Source organism: Antechinus flavipes, chromosome 3, assembly GCF_016432865.1.
Source record: "Antechinus flavipes isolate AdamAnt ecotype Samford, QLD, Australia chromosome 3, AdamAnt_v2, whole genome shotgun sequence".
NCBI lineage: Eukaryota > Metazoa > Chordata > Mammalia > Dasyuromorphia > Dasyuridae > Antechinus > Antechinus flavipes.
In genome coordinates, this window is record NC_067400.1 from 271,520,423 (window position 1) to 271,544,414 (window position 23,992).

The window sequence follows — 23,992 nt, forward strand, 5'->3', positions numbered from 1 at the left end:
AATTCTGCTTTTTTATTTCTTACTCATTGATTTTATTAGGATAAAAAGCACAGATTTGTTGATATTAAAATTATTTCTATTTTTTAAAAGAGAGATTAAGCATTAATACTTAATTATGAATACGGAATCCCTAAAGGTTTCCATAAATGACTGTCACTATAAAACAATTAGATCTAAATTGTATTGTTTTATACTAAAAAAGGCATTCAAAAATAATTTGAGATGATATCATTTTATAAATGTTTTATGCAATTATTCAATTGATCAAATACTCATGAAATATCTCATATGTAAAATGCAAGGTTCTAGGAAGAGAAAAAGAAGAAAAAAATGACACAATACCTGTCTTCAAAACGAGTACAATCTGTTCAGGGAGATTTAGCATGTATAAAAATAAGTATGTGTCCCACAGAATCCCCTTTCATTTCCAGATTCATGTTTGGGGCAGTGTGATCCTAAAAGAAGGAAGTGAGACTTCTTGAACTTTCTCTGGTTCATTATGCATTATGCTGGAATAGAGCTCTCAGTGGGATAGGAGTGGGGATTTCTACAACAAACCTGAAGTATGACTTTTGTTTAAGGTCTCTCTGAAAGAATAAACAGAATCTCTTCTAGAAAAAGTTCTCAAAGTCTGAAGTTAATATCAGTTATAAGACACTGATTTCTCCACCAGTAAAGCTATACTTAGACAGAAAAAACCCATAAATCTCCATTAACAAACACTTAATACATATAACACTAGTTCTTCAAATCTATCTTATTAAGCTATCTTAATAGCATCAAAATTTGAACCTGCACTAAGGTTTTGGAATACCCTTTATTCTCCCTGAAGCTAAAAAAAAATCATATGACTTTAGAACAATTATTTCATTTTCATTTTAAATATGTCCAAGTAAATCACAACAACCAACAATAACAAAAACAAACAAACAACAATCACAAAATTAAAAAAAAATCACCAAGTTTTCTGGGCAACCAGGTGTGACATGGCCATTTTTAGCTCTTTAATTTCAAGATAATAATGTTAGTGATGTTTTTAAAGGAAGTATATCTTTCTTGAAAGAGAGCTAGTCAGATAGCAAAATGGATAGAGCTCTGGACATAGAAAGGAGGGACCTGAGTTCAAATGTAACCTGCCATTTAATAGTTGTGTGACAAATCATTTAACCTCTGTTTCCTTCAGTTTCCTCAACAGTTAAATGAGGTTACTAATGACATTCACCTGCCAAAATTGTTCTGAGGTTCAAATGAGATAATATTTGTAAATCAGTTATCATAGCTCTTGGTACATAGTAGGCATTTATAAAAGCTTGTTTCCTTATTTCTTTCTAGATACCTGAATTTGCAAGAACTCTTTAGCATTACAGCTCATGAGGTTAATGCCATGATTGGGAACATCCAATTCTCAGGGTCACTGTTCAGTGACATGGGGCCAGAAAAGGAAGCACAAAACAGAAGAGGCAGCCAATATTTTGAGATCCAGTTTTTACATTCTTAGTACCATGTCCTGGAGTCATAGCCACTATTGTTATTGCTCAAATCCCTTCCATTTCCTTTTCTGAAATTCAGAGGAAGAGTTGGTGGCAGATCTGTCCCCAAAGAAAGTATTCCAAAAGAGAGAAGGGTCCAAATTATTCTATAACTCTGAAGGGTAGGAGGGTGATGGTTAATGCCCTCATAACTCAAATGCCATTCATCTTTCATGTACCTTCACAACTCATTAAGGCACAAAAATCATCCTAAGACACAGTATATATCTCTCAGGAGGAGCCAATATTTATATCCATCCCTACAAAATCAAGGCTCAGATCCCACAAAGTGGATACAGTAAGCAGGTTCTTTCTTATGGATCAACTCTGCTACAAGCCTAACAACAACCATAACTAGCATTTATATATTAAAGTGGCTTACAGCTATTATTTCATTTTATCCTCACAACAATCAAGTGCTAGTATCTGATGCTAAAGCTGGATTTTAAACTCACAACTTCTTGATTCCTGGTCTATACTTCTATCCATTGTGCCTTCTAGCTGCAGAACCCTGCTATAGAGGAAAAGAGAAGATTAAAAGAATGTAGTAAGGAAAGAGTACAATGTGCCTGTGAGGATAGGAATAGTCAAGGAAATAGTTAAGCTTTATCAAATAAGGGCACGATTTATTTTATTCTATTTATTTATTTTTGCTGAGGCAATTGGGATTAAGTGACTTGTCCAGCACCACACAGCTAAGGCCATGATCTATTTTAAAGAATGTTTCTCTTCTAATCCCTATTTTTATATTTCATATTAATAATTAATAGGAAATTCAAAAATTTTGCTTACTTCTCAAGTTTTACAGTACTTTATAGCCTACCCATAGTTATGGGATTAAGAAAATAAACTTGCACTGGAGCAATTTTCCAATTAATTGATCTGTAGAACATTATCATATATTTTAGCAAACAATTAAAAAAAATCTAAACTGAAGCAGATCTTTGAAGATGCTTGGAGAGAAAAATATTAAAAGACATATTTGCTTCCTACTTAGTTATTTTATTTTCTCAGTATATGTGTGTGTGTGTGTGTATATATATATATATATATATATATATATATATATATAGTATTGTGTATCATATATGTATCATGTATAAATACTATTTATGTATTATTTATATATTTATATCTGTTAAAATTTATACATATATGTGTGTATGTTTTTCATACACACATACATACACACACAAACACACACTTTCCCTTGGGGCTTTTATTTGTTTTGCTCCTCACTTCTACCATGCCCCCAAAAAGTAGCATTTTACATTTGTTTTATTCTGATTGTTTTGGTGTTTTGCAGGAGCTCCAAGATGGCATCAGTCGGCAGCAAACTGTTGTCAAGGAATTAACTGTAACTGGAGAAGAGATCATTGAACAATCCTCAAAAGGAGATGCGAGTATTTTAGAGGATAAACTGGATTACCTGAATGTTCGGTGGCAGGAGGTCTGCAGACAGCTGGAAGAAAGAAAAAAGAGGTAGGATAGCAATAAATATGCATCCTTACAATTACCAATAATCAAATCAATTTATTGAGAAATGAGAAGACTCAATGAAAGAAAACCTAATAAGGTCTGAAACACAATGGCAAATAATCTATTACTGGACATCAAGAATTGTTCATTCATTCCCTTTGCATATCTTAAAATTGTAATTATTACTAATGAGTTAAATATTGTTGTTTTTTACTAATGGGTCTGTTAAAAATCTTTTAAATATATAATCTTTCCTCTATGAATGTTTTGAGGATGTTCCTATTTCAAAAAGTAGGATCACCTTTTTAAAAGGATGATAAATTCGGTTATTTAAAGAAAAAAAATTAGTTTTTCTTTAGCCAAATATTTTCTCCTAATTTTTAATAGAAGAAATGATGATAGTTTTTAAAAAGGGCAAAAAAAGATGATAAATCTTTAATTTGAGTGCATTTCTTGTTCTTATAGTTTGCAAGGATGTGGTCTTTGCTAACTACTTTAAGACATCATGAAAATAATATCTTTGTTCACCTTCAGTTTCATCACTGAACTAATAATGCTTTTTTCTTGCTTTAAATTGTAGAAGAGGGAATAGATACAAATATTTAAAAGGAGAGGAAACAACCCTAAAAGGTTATTACTGAATTTAATCATCATTAAACTTTCCCTTGGAATATATTTAGAGTTTAAAAAGCCAACTGTAAGCACTGCTATTAGAAGCCTCAGATAATGTTATAGATGGGTTTTGTGTTAAATTTCCTGTTGTTAATGTTAATGTTTCTTGGTTCATATGGGATGGTTTGGCCTTTATTTGTCAAATGAGATTATCATTATGTATACTTAATGGGAAATCAGTTCTCTTTTCAAGCTTTTGCCTCCTACTTGTCATTTACATAAAAGGTGGTTTTTGATATTCTGACACCTGAAACAACCCACAGAGGGAGGCCCTGGGTTCAGAGAAATTAAGAATGAATTTCAGAAAAATGTTCTACCCTATTTTTCTACCACTTATTGCCTACAATAGCAGTTTTCACATTGTGATTCTCTTGGAAACCCTTTTAGGAGGTCTACAAGGTCAAAACTATTTTCTTAACAATATAAAAGTATTATTAGCTTATTAAAATAATCCACCCTTTCCCAAATATATGTTATGAGATGTTTTTTTCCCCACATATATCTACCAAAACTACATATCCATATCACAGAACAGACTGAATGCAGAAGCAGATATGATAATACAGTTGTCCTTATTAATATAGATATTAAAGGGATTTGCAAAACAATATAAAATGTCATTTTTACTTTTTTGTTTAAGAAAGTTGTTTTTATAAAATGTATTAATATGCCATTGGATTATTATCATTTATATGAACAAATTAACATTTTAAAAGCTTGTCATATTAAGCTTCAGATATGATAAATAAGTGTAACTCACATAAACAAGAGGTCTTTGGAATCATCAATAATTTTTAAAGAGGGTAATAGGGTTCTGAAACCAAACCACTGGTCTGCACCATTTATATTGACCAATACAAAACATTAGACTGCATTATTTCTTTCCCTTTTTTGTCCTAGACAGATGATTTTATTTGTGTAAAAAATTCCTAAAGAAACTTTTATTAATACACATTAGCATGTGTTGTGAAATGTATAGTTTTAGAGTCCAATAGGGCATTAAGTAGTTGAGTATCTTATAATGGGATCAAAAGCTGGTTTTGAATCCAGGTCTTCTGGGACTAACAGAGGTTCTCTATTCACTGTTAAATTAGCATCAAAAGATATTTTCATTTCAAATTTCTGTTTTACAAATTCTGGAAGAAATAAATTTCTGATTATAAATAACTTCATTAAAAAGACCATACTTTTCCTTATTAACACATTTCTTTGAAAACCATGAAATTAAACAGAAATCATTCTGTTATGGAAATGTTTCCTTACTTTAATAACAAATACATTTATATTCCTAACAGGCCTAAACTTGTATGATATCAATTATAAGTTCTATCCAAACTTATACAAACAAAAGTATTAAGACGCAAGAAGATTGAATTAAATACCATAACATGCTTTTAAAGGTTTATAAGATGGTTTTTCATAATAATTACAAATTAAATGTTTCTTATTCACTTTTTAACTCAATCAAATAAATCCCTTTCCATCATGTTGTTATTGTTCAATATTTTTCTATCATGCCCAACTCTTTGTGACCACATTTTGGTATTTTCTTGGCAAAGATACTAAAATGATTTGATATTTTCTCCCTGGCATCAATCCTGGTACTCCAGTCACAATGCCACCTGGCTGTCTACTTATTAAATACCTATAAGTATATAAGTTACAAAGCTAAGCATTGAAGATATAAAGACAAAAATGAAATAGGCTTTCCCCTTAAGGAGTTTATTTTCTATAAATGGAAATAATATATACCAAGATAAATATATGTAGGACAATGACAACATAATTTTTGGAGGGAAGTTCCCAGTAGATGAGGAAAATCAGAAAAGACTACTATAGAAATTAACCCATTAGCTGAGTTTTGAAAGAATTTATAAATGCTTAGAGGTAGGGGCATAAGAGAATGCATTGCAGACATGGGGGACAGCATGGAAAAATATCAGAAGAGAGATATATAAAGGAGACTAAAAAACCACATATACACATATATGTATATTATTATCCTGACAATTATTTGAAAGACAGATTGGAAAGGGAAAAGATTTGAAATAGAGAGACCAATTAGATTAGGAGTCATTGCAACTGCCCAGATGAGAGGTCATGGAAGCCTGATCAAGGAGGTAGCCATGTCATTGTAAAACAGGTGACAAACTTGAGAAATGGTAAAGTAGAATCAACAACACTTGACAATTGAATATATGTGGTGAAGGAGAATAAAGAACAAGAATGATTCTTTTTTTTTTTTTTTTTGGTATGGCTTTTTATTGACAAAACATATGCATGGGTAATTTTTCAACATTGACCCTTGCAAAAACTTCTGTCCCAATTTTTCCCCTCCTTCCCTCCACCCTCTCCCCTAGATGGCAGGCAGTTCCATACATGTTAAATATGTTAAAGTATATGTTAAATACAATATATGTACACATATTTATACAGTTGTCTTGTTACTCAAGAAAAATTGGATTTAGAAAGAAGGTAAAAATAACATAGGAAGAAAAACAAAAATGCAAGCAAACAATAACAGAAAGAGTGCAAATGCTATATTGTTGTCCACCCTCATCTCCCAGTGTTCTTTCGATGGGTGTAGGTGGTTCTGTGCACTACTGATCAATTGGAACTGATTTGGATCCTCTCATTGTTGAAGATAGCCACTTCCATCAGATTTAATCCTCATATAGTATTGTTGTTGAAGTACATAATGATCTCCTGGGCCAGCTCATTTCACTCAGCATCAGTTCATGTAAGTCTCTCCAATCCTTTCTGTATTCAATGACCTGCTGGTCCTTTCTTACAGAATAATAATATTCCATAACATTCATATACCACAATTTATTCAGCCATTCTCCAATTGATGGGCCTCCACTCAATTTCCAGTTTCTGACCACTACAAACAGGGCTGCCACAAACATTTTGGCACATACAGGTCCCTTTCTCTTCTTTAGTATCTCTTTGGGGTATAAGTCCAGTAGTAATACTGATGGATCAAAGGGTATGCACAGTTTAACAACTTTTTGAGTAAGAATGATTCTTAAGTAATTTATACTGTATGATTACAGTCCCTTATTTTCCTTTCAAATTAAGTCTTTTCATTTTGGTTCCCAAATATCGAAACCTATGAACTTCACAAGAACATAAGTTAATATTTAGATAGTCTTTTGTGACTATAAAACATTTTATAAGAATAATACTCAAATAAGAGTTTTTAAATTTGATCCTTAAAATAATTTTATATGGTAGGCAATACCAATGTTGCTACTCCTCTTTCAGCACTGCAGAAACTGAGTCTCATAAGTCTGAACTACTTACCTAAGGCCACAGAGCTAATAGGAGTCTTAATGGAATTTGCTTCACTTCACAGTGCAAAGAGGACAGCACTTTGCTCAATACAAGTTGGCTTTAACGTCTCATTTCTACCATTTTTCAGAGAACCAGTACCTTCTGACTGTGTTTGGTGCTATATCCTGAAAATCAAAAGTTAATTACCCCTAGGGGATACTATGATAATTCATTATAAAAATTTCTCTCATTTTAAGATTTTGTTCTATAAATAGTTTTAACCAACCTTTGGAGTTCATTTTTTAAGATCCTGCAAAGTAGGAAAAAATATATTTAAAAGTTCAGACAAATCAAAGTCATTTGTACCTTTCTTCACCGCCTGTCAAAAGTTGTTGTCCTGACTTACATCAATGGAAATTTGGAAAGTAATAATAATAAAATAAAAACAATGTCAGATCTACTGATAGACATGCTTTAGCCCAGAAATATAAAAACTAGCTAATTCCCAATAAAAATAAATATTTCATAAATGAAATATTAGCTTACAATTATGAGAGAATTGTAATCATGATGCTATAACAATAGAAACTGTACTCAATGTACTCCTCTTACAATCTAAGTAGAAGTTAGAATGAAATAGAAGTTATTTATTCTTCAAATGACAAATAAGATATCAAATTGAAATCTTCAATAAAATTGCCATTTTATTGTCAGTAAAGCTCTTGAAAACAGTTAATATTCCATATCATATGGAACATACACAAGAGAAAAAATTTAATTGAAGAAAAAATACATCAACCTAAATCATGTGAAGTTAACCTTATAATATCAATATATTATGTGCCTCTCATTTTTAATAATAATATTTTGAAAACTGAAAGGAAAATTCCTAGAGTATATTAAAATGCTAATTTATAGAAACTAAGGAAATAGAAACTTGAACCAATTAGTTGCATGGTTCAAATTAGAGAATTTGAGATTGCCTCAATTACTTGGTAGAAATGGCTATCATCATTTTGGCATAATAAAAATGAGTTCCAGCATAACTGATAATCACTAAAAGAAAAATTTTTAAAAGGAGATATTGAAAAAGAAAACCTAGGAGAAGAATTCTAGATCTCAGATTTGTCTACTCTCTGACCTGTTATAAACTTCTATGCAATGTACCATCAATTCAATTTGTTTAAGCAAATTCAACAAAACAAATACTATACACAAGACTAAGAACTAGAGATATTAATTATACTAACACAGCCCAGAAACCAAGATTTGGAGTAAGAAGACCTAGATCTGAAGTCTAGCATAATCCATTATTAGTCATGTTAATTTGGGTAACATGGCTTTCCTCATCTGTAAAATAAAGTTAAAAGGCTACTATAAGAACCAAATGATCTTTATATAAGACACTTTATAACTTGTGTGTGTATGTATGTGTGAAATTTTAAGAATAATTATAGATACATAATATATATTTGTGCATATATATTCTATAAATAAGCCAAGATGGCAGAGTAAGCAGTAAACTGCTGTAACTCTCCCACATTCACCTCCAAAAAACCATAATAGCACCCACAAATAAATCAGAGAAGAACCAGCAAAAAGATGGAAACAATCTTTTAGCCAAAGAAATTTGAAAATTAGCAAGAAAATATTTTATAAGAATAATACTCAAGAGATTCTTATTTTATCCTTAAAATAACCTTATGTGATAGGCAATATCAATATTTCTACTCCCATTTTAGCACTGTAGAAACTGAGTATCATAAGTTTAAACTACTCAGTCGGGAAACAGGGGAATATTATCCCAGATAGGGAGTGTCTCAGCAAATCATCAGCCAGCCCCACTTTAGCAAACCAGTTAGAGATTCTGACACCCGCCACCCTCCAATTACACCTTCTCAGCACACCCCAGACACAAAGGTTACTTATGGGCTTCAGGAATGTCAGTGAAGCATCATTTCAACAGCCAGGACCTGCAACCCCTGGCATAAGAAACTTGAGACAGTGCCCCTTCCACTTGAGCAGACCTCAAATTTAAAAGAAAGGAAAAAGGCTAAAAAAAAAATGAGCAAAAAACAACAGAAAAAAGAATCTGACCACAAAAAGCTATTATACTGATAGGGAAAGCCAAGAACAAAGCTCAGAAAAGGACAACAATGTCAAAATTTCAAAGAAAAACAGAAGAAGTGTTCTCAAGCCCAGAAAGAACTCATGAAAAAGCTCAAAAAAGGAACTCAAAAATCATATGAGCAATAGAAGAAAAATTGGAAAAGAAATGAAAGTGATGTAACATAATTATGAAAAAAAAAAGAGGCAACAACTTGGAAAAGAAAACAACTGCTTTAAAAATGGAATTATCCAAATGAAAAAGGAGATACAAAAATCCACTGAAAAAAATAACTCCTCAAAAAGCACAATTGGCCAAATGCAAAAGAAGTACAAAAGCTAACTGATAGGAAAGCAACTTCTTAAAAGTTAGAATTAGGCAAGTGGAAACTCATGGTTCTATGAGACTTGAAGAGTTAAACTTTCAAAAGAGTGGGGAAAAAAATAAGAAAATGTTAAGTTCCTTATTAGAAAAACAACTAACTTAGAAAACAGATCCAGGACAGACAACATCAGAATCCAAGGGTTTGGAACTAGAGGACAAAATAAGCACTGGAAGAATTAACTGATCACCTCAGAAAAGAGTTCCCAAAATAAAACTAAAAGGAACATAATTGCCAGATTTCAGAACTATCAAGTCAAGGGAAAAAATATTGCAAATAGTCACAAAGAAATATTCAGGAAGAGAAAGAAAAAGAACTATTACCAAGAATCATCTTCCCAATAAGATTAAGCATATTTCAATGAAATAGAAGGATTTCAAACTTTCATAAAGAGAAGAACAGAATTGAACAAATACAGGACTTTGTAGAAACATAAGGAGGCAATCAGAAAAGTGATATCATAAAGGACTTAATAAGATTTATCTGTTGTATTCCAGCATAGGAGGATACTTGTAACTTATTAGAATACTCTCATAATTATGGCAATGAAGAGTAAATATAGACAGAGGGCATGGGTATGAGTGGAATATGAAGGGATAATATATATATATATACATATATATATATATATATTTATGATGAAATTAAGGAGTGAGAGAAGAATGTACTAGGCGAAAAGGAAAGGGAAAAGTGGAATAATGCAAATTATTTGCCATAAAAAAAGAGGCAAAACTTTTACAGTGGAGCACAAGGGGCAAGGAAAGGTGAGTGAGTGAACCTTACTCATCAAAATTGGCTCAAATAGGAAATAATATACACACTCCATTGAAGTATAGAAATCTCTTACCCTGCAGGAAAATAAGAGGAGAATGGGATATAAGAAAGGAGGATGTGAGAAAAGAGAGAGCATATTGGGGGAGGGAATGATCAGTATAAAACACTTGTGGGGAGGGACAAGGTGAAAGGAGAGAGGGAATGGAGGTAATGGGGGAAATATAAGTAGCAACGGTAATTGTAACACACTTTTGAATCAATTTTCCCCGACAAAGCCTTATTTCTCAAACATAGAGGGAACTGAGTCAAATTTATAAAAAGAATATGTCCCAATTGATAAATTATCGAAAGATATGATCTGTGCCCAAAGCACTGAAAATTCATGCATATCCTTTGACCTAACAACACTACTACCAGGCATGAATACCAAAAGAGATTCAGAAAAAAAAAAAAAAAACATGAAAAGTAAAAAGGAAAATGACCTATACATACAAAAAATTATTCATAGCTGTTCTCGTCTCAGAACAAAGTAAGTTAGAAATTGAGAGGATGCTCAACAATTGGGAAATGGTTCAATAAACTGTGGTATGTGTTTGTGATAGAATATTATTGTTGTCTTGGAGATGATGATCAGGTTGCTCTAAAAAAAAAAAAAAAACTCTGGAAAGTCTTCCATGAACAAAGTGAAATATGCTGTATACAAAGTAATAGCAATGTTCTGGGATGGACAGCTGTAAATGACTTTGTTATTCTCAGTAACACAATCATCCACAATCACTCTAAATGATTTAAGATGAAAAATTTTATCCATACATAGAGAAGGAACTGATTGTGTCTGAGTACAGATTGAAGCATTCTCTATTTCTTTCTCTCTCTCATTCTCATTTTCATTAGGATGGGAGATCTATGTTTTCTTTCACAACTTGACTTTTATGGATATATTTTGCATAACTTCACTTGTGATTTCTTAATTATGGATGGAGATAAGGGAGAAAATCAAGAAATTAAAAATCTTCAAAACAAACATAAATAAAATTGTTTTAAATGTAACTAGGGGAGAATATAAACTAAATACATAGTTTAAAAAAATTTGAATTTTTAAAAAAGTAAATCACTAATAGTATAGATAGGATTATACTTAGAGGAATGGGTAATTATTAATTTGAGAGAATGTCATTAAAAATTTAGGAGATGAAAAAGAGGAAGACACAGGATGAAATGAAAGAAGTAGAATGGGTTAAATTATTTCACATGAAGAAGCAAGGAAAATCTATTATAGTGAAGAGGAGAGGAGTGAATGGGTAATAGGCACCACTTGAATTTTATTCTCATCAGTATTAGCTAAAAGAGGAAATAATACACACAATCATTTGAATATAGAAATCCATTTTACCTAACTGGGAAGTAGGAGGGGAAACCATAAAAAGGAGGTGTGGGAGGTCTGGACTGACTGAAGGAAAAGCAGGTCAAAGAGAATGTGGTAGAGAAAAGCAAAACACTGGTGAGGAGGAAAGAGTGAAAGGAGAAAGAAGACAAATTGGAGGGAGAAAGGACGGAAATACAAAGATAATAACCTTAACTGTGAATGTGAATTGAATGAACTCCCTTATAAAATGGAAATTGATAGCAGAAAGGAGCAAAACTCAGAATCCTACAATATGTTGTTTACAAGAGACACACATAAAGCAGAGAGAGATTCATAGAGTAAAAGTAATGGCTAGAATAAAATCCACTATGCTTTAACGGAAATTAAAAAAAAAAAAAGGCAAGGATAGCAATACTGATCTCAGACAAAGCAAAACGCAAATATATATAGACCTAATTACAAGAGATAAGGAAGAAAACTACATCTTGATAAAAAGGTACCACAGACAATGAAATAATGTCAATACCACATATATATGTATCAAATGGTATTATATCAAATTCTTAAAGAAATTAAGTGAGTTATTGGCTCATGAAGAAAGCACATTATGAAATGTAAAATTATATTAAACGAAAAAAGCTTTTGTACAAACAAAATTAATTCAACTGATTAGAAGGAAAGCAGAAAACTGAGAAATAATCTTTAGAGCAACTGCCTCTGATAAAAGCCTCATTTCTCAAATATATAGAGCACTTAGTCAATTTTAAAAGAATTCAAGCTATTCCTCAATTTGTAAATAGTCAAAAGATACAAACAAGCTGTTTTCAGAGAAAGAAATCAAATTTATCTATAAGCATATAAAAAATGCTTTAAATCACTTTTGATTAGAGAAATATTCATTAAAACAATTTTAAGATACTACCTCTTGCATATTTAGTCATATGACAAAAAAGAAAAATGATAAATGTCAAATACAATGTGGGGTACTAATGCATAAGAGTTGTGATCCAACCATGCTAGAAAGCAATCTGGAACTATGCCCAAAGGACAACCAAACTGTGCCTACCCTTTGTGTCAACGATACTATTACTAAGTCTACATCCCAAAGAGATTATTTAAAAAAGGAAAAAGACCTACATGTGCAAAAATATTTATAGCACCCTTTTTGTGGTGGTAAAATATTGGAAACTGAGGGAATGCCCATCAGTTGGGGGATGGCTGAATAACCTGTAGTATATGAATGTAATTGAATCCTATTGTGCAATAAGAAATGATAAAAGAAGCAGGTTTCAGAAAAATCTGGAAAATTTAAATTGATGAAAATGAAATGAGCAGACCTAGGAAAATATTGTATAGAATATCAACAATATTGTATGATGATCATTTATGAATGATTTAGCTTTTTCAGCAACACAATGATCCAAAACAAGTAAAAATACTAACAAAGGAAAATCCTATTCAAAACCAGATAAAGAAATGATAGATTCTGAATGTAGATCAAAGCATAATTTTTCACTTCTTTCATTTTTTCATTTTTTTTCTTTGATCTGCTTCTTCTTTCACAACTATGGCTAATATAGAAATATGTTTTATAGACTAGTATATGTATAATCTATGTAAAATTGTCTACCATTTTAGGGATTAGGGAGGGGAGGAGAAAACTTCAGAACTCAAAATCTTGTAAAAAATGAAAATTATCTTGACATATAATTAGGAAAAATAAAATACTATTGAAAAAGTGTAATCTACTAGAACAGACACAAATGATTAATATTATGTAACATTACATAAATAATTAATATACAAATGAAAGTATATTTGAAGTCAAATTCAAAAAAATGCTCAAAAAACTTCCTTCTATATTTCTCCTGATTTTCTTCTGAGTAAGTTTTTATTGGAAGAATCAATTTATGAAGCATATTGACTTTCAGGTAGGAAAAATGAGAGAGGTATGAATGGGTTATTTAGATTTTATGAAAGTGTCAGTTTTAATGAGAGACTGACTGGATATGAAATAAATAAAATGAACTTCAGAAGTAAAACTTCTATATAAACTAATCAAAATTTTAAAAACCTAATCATTAAATAGAAGCAAATAGAGAATATGCCATCCTTATGAGAGTTCTCATTTTGGGATTAAACTATAATGAAGAATTAGAAGAGTGCTTTTTGATTATCCTAGACCCTTTCACCTAGCAACAGTAGTAATAGTCAAAATAGTACTGTAATTACAATGAATGGTATAGTAATAGTAAGGATTTATGAAGTGCTTTAATGTTTAATAAGTATTTTATAAATGTCTCATTTAACCCTCATAATCACCTGGGAGGTATTATTATTATTATCACCATTTTGTGAGTGAGGGAATCGAGGCAGGAAGATGTTAAGTGTTTTGCTCAGGATCTGATACCCAGTATTTGAAATATTTGAACTCTACCTCTAGTGCTATACCCATTGAGGCACCTCGCTGCCAATAATAGGTGTTAAGTGTTTACTGTTGCTGTTATACTTTTATAGCCCTCAATTTTCTTTGTAATTTATACTGTGTGTTTTGTTCCATGGTTTGATAGAATTTAAGTCCAAAGATTCTAATGTTCTCTACACTTCAACACTTAATAGTTGTGTGATCCTGGACAGTTGTCTTAATGTCTCTGAGCCACCAAATTTTAAATTTAAGTATTGATGTTTGTCCTACTTTCTCACTGGTTGCTTATAAGGAAAACACTCAAATATGAACTTTTATACTTGGAAGATGGGGGAAAGGTCAGTATTTATTGACTTTATCGAGTGAAACTATACTTACTAACAGCTATGTCTTAAAGAAATATTGTATGTTTTCTAGCATTCCAGGCTTGGATAGAATTTATCTTTGCCTCTACTGCTTAAGCTAGAGTTTACAAAGCAAATTAATAGCATAAAAAAGTTGGCAAAAGAAATGCTTAAATCTTCTTAAAAGAATGAGCTGTTTTCAAAGACTTTAGCTTATTAATTATTCACATGCAAATGAATTCTTTTAATTTCAAATTGACTTTATCTAATTCATTGAAGTAGGCCTAGCAGGAGGTTCTGCTAACAATTTCTGTTGCTCTATTAACTAGAAAGTAATAAAATTGCATTTAAAAAAACATGAAGTATAGTGCAATTTGGTCTTTCCTTGTTGAGATAGACTATGCCTCTAATTTTTCTAAATTACTAAGATTTTGAAATAAAATTCAACTTAATAATCTAGTTAAGTACCTTTGATATATAAAACACCATCCTAGGCACTGGTTGCACAAAGACAAGAAACAGAAATTATCCTAGCCCTATGAGGAATTTACATTTTGCTAGAACAGTGAAGTCTTTAAAAAACTGATTATTCTACACAGATTTATTTAAATGGGTTTAAACCATAAGAATTTTCTTTTCTTTTGAAATTATTACCTCTCTTCAAATATTATACTTTTAGCCCTGGGAAATTAAGCATAGACCTTTATAACCTTAAAATTAATGGCAAAAATAAGAGTGATAATTAATCAGTTCACTCTGATTTTCCTCAAGATTTAATATACTTAAGAAGTTAATGCCATCAACTTTCACAGCTCTCTTGAATCATAAATAAATGATCCTTTGATTAAACTTATTGGACATTTTGCTTCATTTTGCTCTGTCAAAGAGAACTTAATAATTATGACACTTTTGCTAAAAGCTGAAAATTAATATGTATATAAAAATAGCTATACAGGAAAAGTGCCTACACTTGAGCACATGAACAAAGGGAAAGAAATTACCTTCATCAGGCTTAATATTAATATAATTAATGCTAAAATGTTCCAAAAATTTGAAAATACAATAAACCATCAGAAGACTGCTAAAACATGACTTTTTTAGTCATTTTATGAAAAATTATGAATATCTTTGAACATTTTACCAGAATCATCAAAGAAGAGATGAGTAGAGACCCACTTATCTATAAACACTTGTGGTTATTAATATATACATGAATTTTCCCGTGTTATGACAAAAAATAATAACTTTAGTAATGGATTATTGATAAAAATTTACTATAGCTATAGCCTGGGTGAATGCAAATTCCTTCTGTTTCAGAACTTACATCTTTTGAAAACAGGTATATCAATGGAACTATTTCGTAAATAACTGACTTATCCACCATAAATTCATCTTGTTGTTTGACAAATAAAGTAGAATTTCTGGAATATTTGTTATTTCAACACTGGTTGTTATTTAGAAACAGTAATTCATTCATATGTTGCTGGCAATCTAAGTAGGTGGTTTGAGGATACTTTGTTGATCAGCCAATGTGATGAGTTTGAGCTCTACATATCATTTTCATGTATGGCTAGTGACTAATTCTAATTTAGCTAATCATAAAAAAGATGCCCATTGTTAATTACAAACATTGAAAGATAAAAGAGCATACATAGATCTATACAATATTAGTTTAATGTAATACTTTGGTACTTATTAAAATTTTTTTTGGAGGCAGCTAGGGGGCTGGTATATAGAACCCTGGACCTGGATTCAAAAAGATCTATGTTAAAATCCAATCTCAGAAACTCATTAGTTGTGTTACTCTGGCCAAGTCATTTAACCTCTGCTTCCCTTAATCTAGTAAAGAAGGAGATGGCAAACCATTACACTATCTTTGTCAAGAAAATCCCATACAGAGTCATAAAGAGAAGGACATGACAGAACACCAGACAAGTTTTGAATAATTTGGTGAAACAAATTGAATTGACTGCATCAGAGAAGTTGATGTGGAAAGTCAAAATAAGCTTCTAGATAAGTCAATTGCTTATTAGTTGGAAATTACTGAGATCTGCTTTGTAATATAGGAGTCTTCATTCTTTTGCAGTCATTCTCTTTCTCCTCCCACAAGACAGAACTTATTTTTAGAATTGTTTCATCTATACCCAACTGTGTGTGTAGAAAGTAGAACAGTGGGAACTCTCCAAGACTATCTATCCCACAGCTCTTGATCTCACATTTTGGCCTAAAGGAAAAGAGTAACCAGATTTGTACTTTGTATTCCTGCTTTCAAAAATTAACAAAATATATGCCTTAAAATGTTTTCTTTCATTTTTCTCTGCAACACTGAGCCTGAGCAAGATCCTAATCATTTTTCAATACTCTACTTCCCTATCTTTTTTTTTTTTTTAACCACATACCCTGCTTTGTCACTGCCCTTCTCTCTGGCTTCCCATTTACCATAAAAAAATACACAAGTCAGAAGTTTCTATGATCAATCACATTTTCTGAATCAATATACATATGTAAATATATTCAAGGTACACATTGGATGGATAAATATTAGCTTTGCCAACTACCAACATGTATAATCATTTCTGCATATTCCATGATAACACCAAAAATTAGTCTCGTGACTGCTCAAATAGATATAGCTCTTCTTTGACATGAGTTATCTGGCCTTATACCTTAAAAAGATGATGATACTATCTGTCTTGGTCCTTATCAGCACTATAGACCTACCTTTCTAAACCCAAAACATTTTGCCTAGCACTATTACTCTATCCTGAAAGGTATAGCAATGCCATAGAAGTCTACAGCAAAACTTCTAAGTATTTATTTAAGAGTTTAGTCTCCTCCCATTATTTAAACTGGTTTAAGGATTATTATACATAATCTTTTTTTTTTGTACATGTTTCTAAACTCTTGTATAGTCCAGTTTTGCACCATTGGCATGTAATAAGCATTAGCTTTTTGCTTAGACTCCTTTGAAGTAAGTGTCCAGCAATTTATCAGGCAGTTGTAATATTCGGTTGAGATAAAGTGTCTTTAAGTATCATCTCAGTCCTCCCAGTCCCAGTTTGTACACAGGTGAACTGACCAACCTCTCAATAGTTGGTTATACAGGAGTTTTGTAGTAAACTGCTCAGTTTTGTATCCCATAAAGATCAACTTTTTCAGCAAAGTTTTCTCAATTTATCCAAAGGCTTGACCAAAACAAATTTGGCATTATGTAATCATTGTTTTCTTTTAGTGTTCTTTCTGTCAGACATTATAACTAAGTGATAATTTCCACTTATACCTCAGCTGTGAAGTATCATAGTTTTGAGTATCAGCATTATTTCTGCTCATAGAGACTCCAAAACAAACATCAATAGGCAAGAGAGGCTAATATCCAAAAGTCAGAGAGAGGATATAAAGCCTGTGACATTACTCACAATGTAATTGTACACATGTACAACAAAAGCCAAACGTTAAATCTTCTGAATTTTTTTTCTCTGATATCTGCCAATGTTATATTCATCAATGTGCTTATAAAATTCAAATTGTACATCCCCTTGAGAAGGGTAAGGTGTAGTTCAAGACTTCTTGATGCAAGCCAAAGCTAACACTTCCTTGAGAAATTGCTTTGAAAATGACTTCCTTGATCTGAATAGCTTTTGACAAGAAATCCATACACTGAGAAATATTACTCCAACATTTCAGCAAATGTAGAGGATCTGGATTGAATGTGATTGTTTTATATGTATATATATATATATATATATATATATATATATATATATATATATATATTGTATACATATGCATATATCATAAAAACCAGTCATCAATAATATTTATTGCAATAGCCTTCTTGTTGCTCTGCCTGCAACAGGTCTCTCCTCACTTCAGTCCACCATCCATTCACACCCCAAAATGATTTCCTTAGCCATAAGTCCAACCATTTCATACAACAAACTCATCACATTCTTAGTAGTGAAATCCATAGTCATTTTAGGGCAATTAAGTTATCTATGGGTAATGTTAGATCTTTTAACCTACATGTCCAAAACTGTCATTTATAATTATCATGGTTAAAGGGAGATATGGACAAAGTAGCATCAAACACTTACTGGAACTAATGAGGGACCAGTGACAATCCTGTCCAGTACTCCATTGCACAGATCCAACTTGTCTTTGTCTTAATAGTAAGTTCCCTTTAAAGAGCTGAAACTTGAATTGCATAGTATCATTGTCTCTACTTATCATCTATTCACCCCAAAGTGTTTTAATGACTACCTTCTCCACAATCATCTGCAGACAATTGAAACAAAGTTTTTGATTCAGTGAAATGAAGTTGGGAATTGTCTTCTCTGTCGAACTAACTCCCAAATGCATTGTTCTTTCTTGTATCTCTGTTTCTTGGGTATCACATATAGCTTTCATGTTTTTTTAGTGTATCTTCAAGGATTTTGTTATTTCATAGCCTTTGGGACAGGGCATTAGTCTTTTCTGATTGTGGTAGTATAAGCATATTGGTTAGTTGGTATTGATACTACCTATTGTTGACAAATGGCACTTAATTTGGTACTGATAAAAATATGTTAATGGATTATTTATTTTCTACATTCATGAGATTTTTATCAATATTGAATTTTTTAAAGGTAAATCTTTAGCTTATGTATTAGATAACAAATTCCATTGTCATCCTGGTCTCTACTAAGTAATTCAACTAGTTTCTGATGACCATTATTCTTGGCACTGAACTAATCCCAAACTCTATATATTCTAATTAGTCAAACTACCTTAAGTCTTTCATTACTCCCAGCTATCTTCTACTTATTTGCCCAAATAATTTTCCTAAAGCACCAGTCTTACCATTTCTCTTTTCTTCTCTGTAAAGTATTACATCCAGGATCAAATATAAAATATTGTTGTTCAGATGTTACAATCAGGTCCAACTCTTTGTGTCCCCATTTGTGGTTTTCTTGGCAAAGATATTGGAGGGGGTTGGCATTTCTATCTCTAGATCATTTTACAGATGAGGAACTGAGGCAAACAGGTTAAGTGACTTGCCCAGAGTCACATAGTAAATGTCTGAGACCAGATTTGAACTCAGAAGAGACTCCAAACCTGGCACTTTATCCACTGCACCATTTTCCTGCCCAAATATAAAATACTCTAGCATTTAAATTTATATTTCTTTCCAGTTTTCCAATACTTATTCTTCTCTACATACTTAATGATTCAGCAATATCTGCCTTCTTGCCATTCATGGAATGAATGTACTGCTCTCCCACCATACTTCCTCCTTGTTCCCCTGGTTTCCTTCATCTTCATTTTCAATCTCACGTTCTAGAATAGGCCTTTCCCAATATGCTTTTTCCCCAAACTCCTACTGCTACTATCTTTTCTCTGAGATTACTTTTCATTTACTTTCAATATGTCTTTTATGTACTTAGTTGTTTGCTTGTTATCTCCAGCCTTGAAACATAAGCTGCTGAAATGTAGAGCCTTCATATTACTTTTTCTTTTTCAGAGCTTACTGAAAGTTTTACATATAATAACTAAGTTAATAGATGCTTGTTGACAGACTGAGCTGATGAAAATGAATAAGTGATTTAATCTTATATTGTACAAGACATGGTAAAGAAGTGCTCTAAAATAATTGAAATGTAGCAAGAAACAGCAGAGGAAATGTGCAAATTAGCAGCAATAACAGCAACTGCATTATACTCTCTCACCTAAATAACCATTAGCATCATAGTTAACTCCTATTAAATAACTGGTATTTATATGCTAATACAATTCCCAAAATGCAATCAATTCTGTTTAGTGAAGGCCATACTCAGAAAGCTGTGAAAACTCAAATATAAAAGATCTGGATGACAGGATCAAAAAAAATTCTTGACAGGCCAGAATATTGGGTTCTATAGGATGTTGAAATTTTGTTGGGATAAATATAAAAACTTATACTTGGATTAAAAAAAAAACTCACTTCCCCAAGAAAAATGTAGGGAAACATGGAAAGACAACTATTTGTCTGGGAAAAAAAAATAGCAACAAAAAGATCTGCAAGGTTTTGGTTGACAATCAGCATAATACTACTCTACTATATAATATGGCAGCTAAGAAAAATTAATTTTATTTGGGCTTTTGTTGTTATTCAGTAATATCTGCCTTTGGGGATCCTATTTGAAGTTTTCTTGGCAAAGATAATGGAGTGTTTTGCTATTTCTTTCTACAGCTGATTTTTCAGGTGAGGAAATTGAGACAAGCAGGATTAAGTGTCTTGTTCATGGTCATATAGCTAGTCGAATCTAGGAGGCTGGATTTGAACTCCATTCTACATAACTTCAGGCCTCTTCTGTTATCCACTAAGCCACCTAGCTGCATCTTTACAAGGAACCAAGTAATGGGAAACAGTCTTCCCAGGACTAAGGAGTTGACAGTCTTCCTGTGATCTGCCTCTCAAGAATTTAATTTTTTGGTTCTACATCTTAAGAAGGACATTTGTAAGATTAAGAATATCTAGAGGAGGGTGGTAGGATGGGAAAGGACCTGCAATATGAATATCACTTGAAGATCCCAGAATACCCAAAGGGCACAAGAAGGCATCATGGTTATAAGTCATAACATAGCAAACTTAGATTTGATATAAGGGAAACAGACAAACAAGCTTCCTAAAATTTATTTCCTGCCACCTCAGCAAACTCTGCTTCACTAACTGGTCTTCTAATAGACTCTATGACCTATTTTCAGGTACATAGTAGAAGAGATGCTTCCTTGGTACCTGATTTTGTCCTCAATATCCTCAGAGGCCTTTTTAAATACTAAGATTCTGATTCTGCTGAGATGACAGAAATGATAGAACGTTTTGTCACATCCTTCACTGGCACCATTCTGCTCCTGGGTTATATTTTGTAATATAGATCCCAATTGATGGGGAATGGGAAAAACATTTAATAACTTGCTATATTTCAGACACTGTGGGAAATACTTCATTTTATCCTTATAACAATCATGATAGCTGCTATTATTATCCTCATTTGACAGTTGGACAAACTTAATCTGTTATAATTTGCTCAAGGTCACATAACCACTAATTGTATGAGTCTACATTTGAACTCAGATCTTTCCTACTCCAAGTCTATGTCTCTATTCACTACTGCCTCCTATGATAAAATTAAAAAGCACTCTATATAGTTTTTAGTGGCTTTTAAAATCCATTGAAGTCCTGGCACATCTATAGGAAAAAATCTGAAGTCAGGTATAATACTTGGCTAAAGTTTGAAGTCTTCTCAGGAACAGATAAGGGAACTGATTGTGAATAAGATGCTCTAGAGGTAAATTCTTAAAATGTAGGTTGTAGCTCCATATGATATATAAAATAGGTATACAAAGGAAACATGCAGTATAATAAATCATAATTTCATGATCCCTACACCCAATTACTAGTCCCCATATGGGATTGCATCTCATAGTTAAAAAGCTGGGCTTTAGAATATGGGATTTTAATTGGGACTTAAAGGAAGGCAAGGGAGTCAAGAGGTAGTGATGAGCAGGAAGAGTACTCCAGGTATGGGGCACAGCAAGTAAAAATACTTGATGCTCAGAGATGAAATATCTTTTTTGAAGAATAACAAGGAGGCCATTGCACTGGATCAAATAATATATTAGGGAGGGTATGGATGTATAAGAAGTCTAAAAAGGTGAAAAGGGAGAGGGGAAGATTATGAAGGGATTTGACTTCCAAAAAGAGAATTTTATATTCGATCTTGGAAGTGATAGGGAGCCACTGGAGTATTGAATTGGGAGTGGGGAGAAGGCTGAATCTGTATATTAGAATAAAGTGTAGACTGGAGTGTGGAGAGACACAGCAGGCAAGCCAATCAGTCAGCTCTCATCAAGAAATAGTGAAGGTATGAGGAGGCACCAAAGTGATAGTAGTATTAGACAAAAGATTATTTTTGAAAAGTCACAAAAATGGAGTCAATAGATTTTAACAATATATTGGATATGGATGCAGAGTAAGAGATATTGAGGATAATAACTAGCTTATTAAGTCTGGGAAACTGAGAAGATAGTCATGTTCTTTATACTAAGAGATAAATTTAGAAGTGGATGGAATTTGGGAAGGAAGATAATAAGGTCAGTTTTTTATATGTTGAATTTAAGACTTCTACAGGACATCCAGTTTCATATATATAACAAGAAGTTGGAATTGCAAGACTGGACATCACAGAAATTAGAGCTGAATAAGTAGATTTGGACATGCAGAAAATTGGTAGTGTAGGTCTGAAGCTTGGAAGATGGAGCAGAGCTGGACCTAGATTTTGGAGAATCAACTTCATAGATTCATTGATATCAATAAGATTGCTATTAGAGAGATGATAATTGGAGAAGAAAAGAAAGTTAAAATTAGGAAGAAAACAAGGAGGTAGTAAAGGAGACAGAAAAGCTAGTTACAGAGATATGAGAAGAATCAGGAAAAAATGGTGGGTTGGTAAAGAGTGGAGAGAAAGTATCTAGTTAAGAAGAGTTTGTTAAGACTATGATAACATTTCAGAAAGATCAAGGAAGATGAGTACATAATGAGGTCTTCATTATTAGAGAACAATTACTAGCCTTTGATAAAAAATAATTTCTTGTAGATAGATCAAAAGACAGATTACAGAGGGTTACACCTTTTATTTTTATACTAATATTGTTTTATGGAAAGAATCATGAATTTAAAATGAGGGGACCTGGATTATCTCTAGGATAATTTCTGTGAACCCTTATACCTCTTAATCTATGTTCCTATAATTATATGAGTTAAGGCAGCTATAATCTTATTTTTGAAAATGAGGCATTGGTACAAAAAGTCAGGTTTTGGGGTTTTTTTTTGCTTTGTTTTTTTTTTTTTTTTTTCAGGAAGAACTGAGTTTAATTATTGCTCCTGAAATGTACTCTTATGTGTTACAATAAACAAGTCATTTAACTCTTCAGTAACCAAGTCACTTAACTTTTCAATGCTCAGGTACATTTTTAAGACTATAAATTATAGGTAAATTTCTTATCTTCATTTGTGGGAGAAGATTCTTGGAGTTCCTCACTCTAATAGAATTACATGTCTGGATCATAGATTGGGATAATGGTTTTATACACAAAGCCACAAAGATAATGATTAATAGTCAAAACTAGAATTCTAGTCTTGGCTTTCCCACCGTATAACACTTGTGCCATGATTCTCCCAAGGAGCATTTGAATTTAAATAAAACCTAGAGATTTATAACAAATTAATGAGTATAGAAGTATACAACATTGCATATCACTGAAGCAGATGAGGCAAACATTTGGTTGATTAGTGAACTCTCTCCAGAAATCAAGCATGGTACTGACTGTAGATTCTACTTAGGCATATAAATAGCATTTTAGACATGAAACTGTGACTCTCATTGTGTATAATGATAAGCACACTGTACAAAACGATATATTTAAAGCTCTTATTTTCTGTTTATGCAAATCTTATACCATAATGCTATTCTACTTCCTGAACCTTCATTAAGAACATTTATAATATAAATTATAACATAACCAAGACTTCAACCAGGAAACCAGTGCTTTGGGGGGAAATAGCTAAATGCATTAGAATGACTCTAAAAATAAAATATCTTTGAGTCAATTGCAGATGG

The 23,992-nt window shown here is 32.1% G+C and overlaps 1 protein-coding gene across 1 annotated transcript in view; it reads left to right on the forward strand.

The window, feature by feature from the left end:
- DMD (dystrophin) overlaps positions 1–23,992 on the forward strand; it is a 2,219,276-nt gene that overhangs the window by 1,303,725 nt on the left and 891,559 nt on the right. The window contains exon 45 of the mRNA XM_051991017.1: positions 2,836–3,011. Coding sequence (XP_051846977.1) covers positions 2,836–3,011 — 176 coding nt within the window. The remainder of the gene's footprint in view (positions 1–2,835; positions 3,012–23,992) is intronic.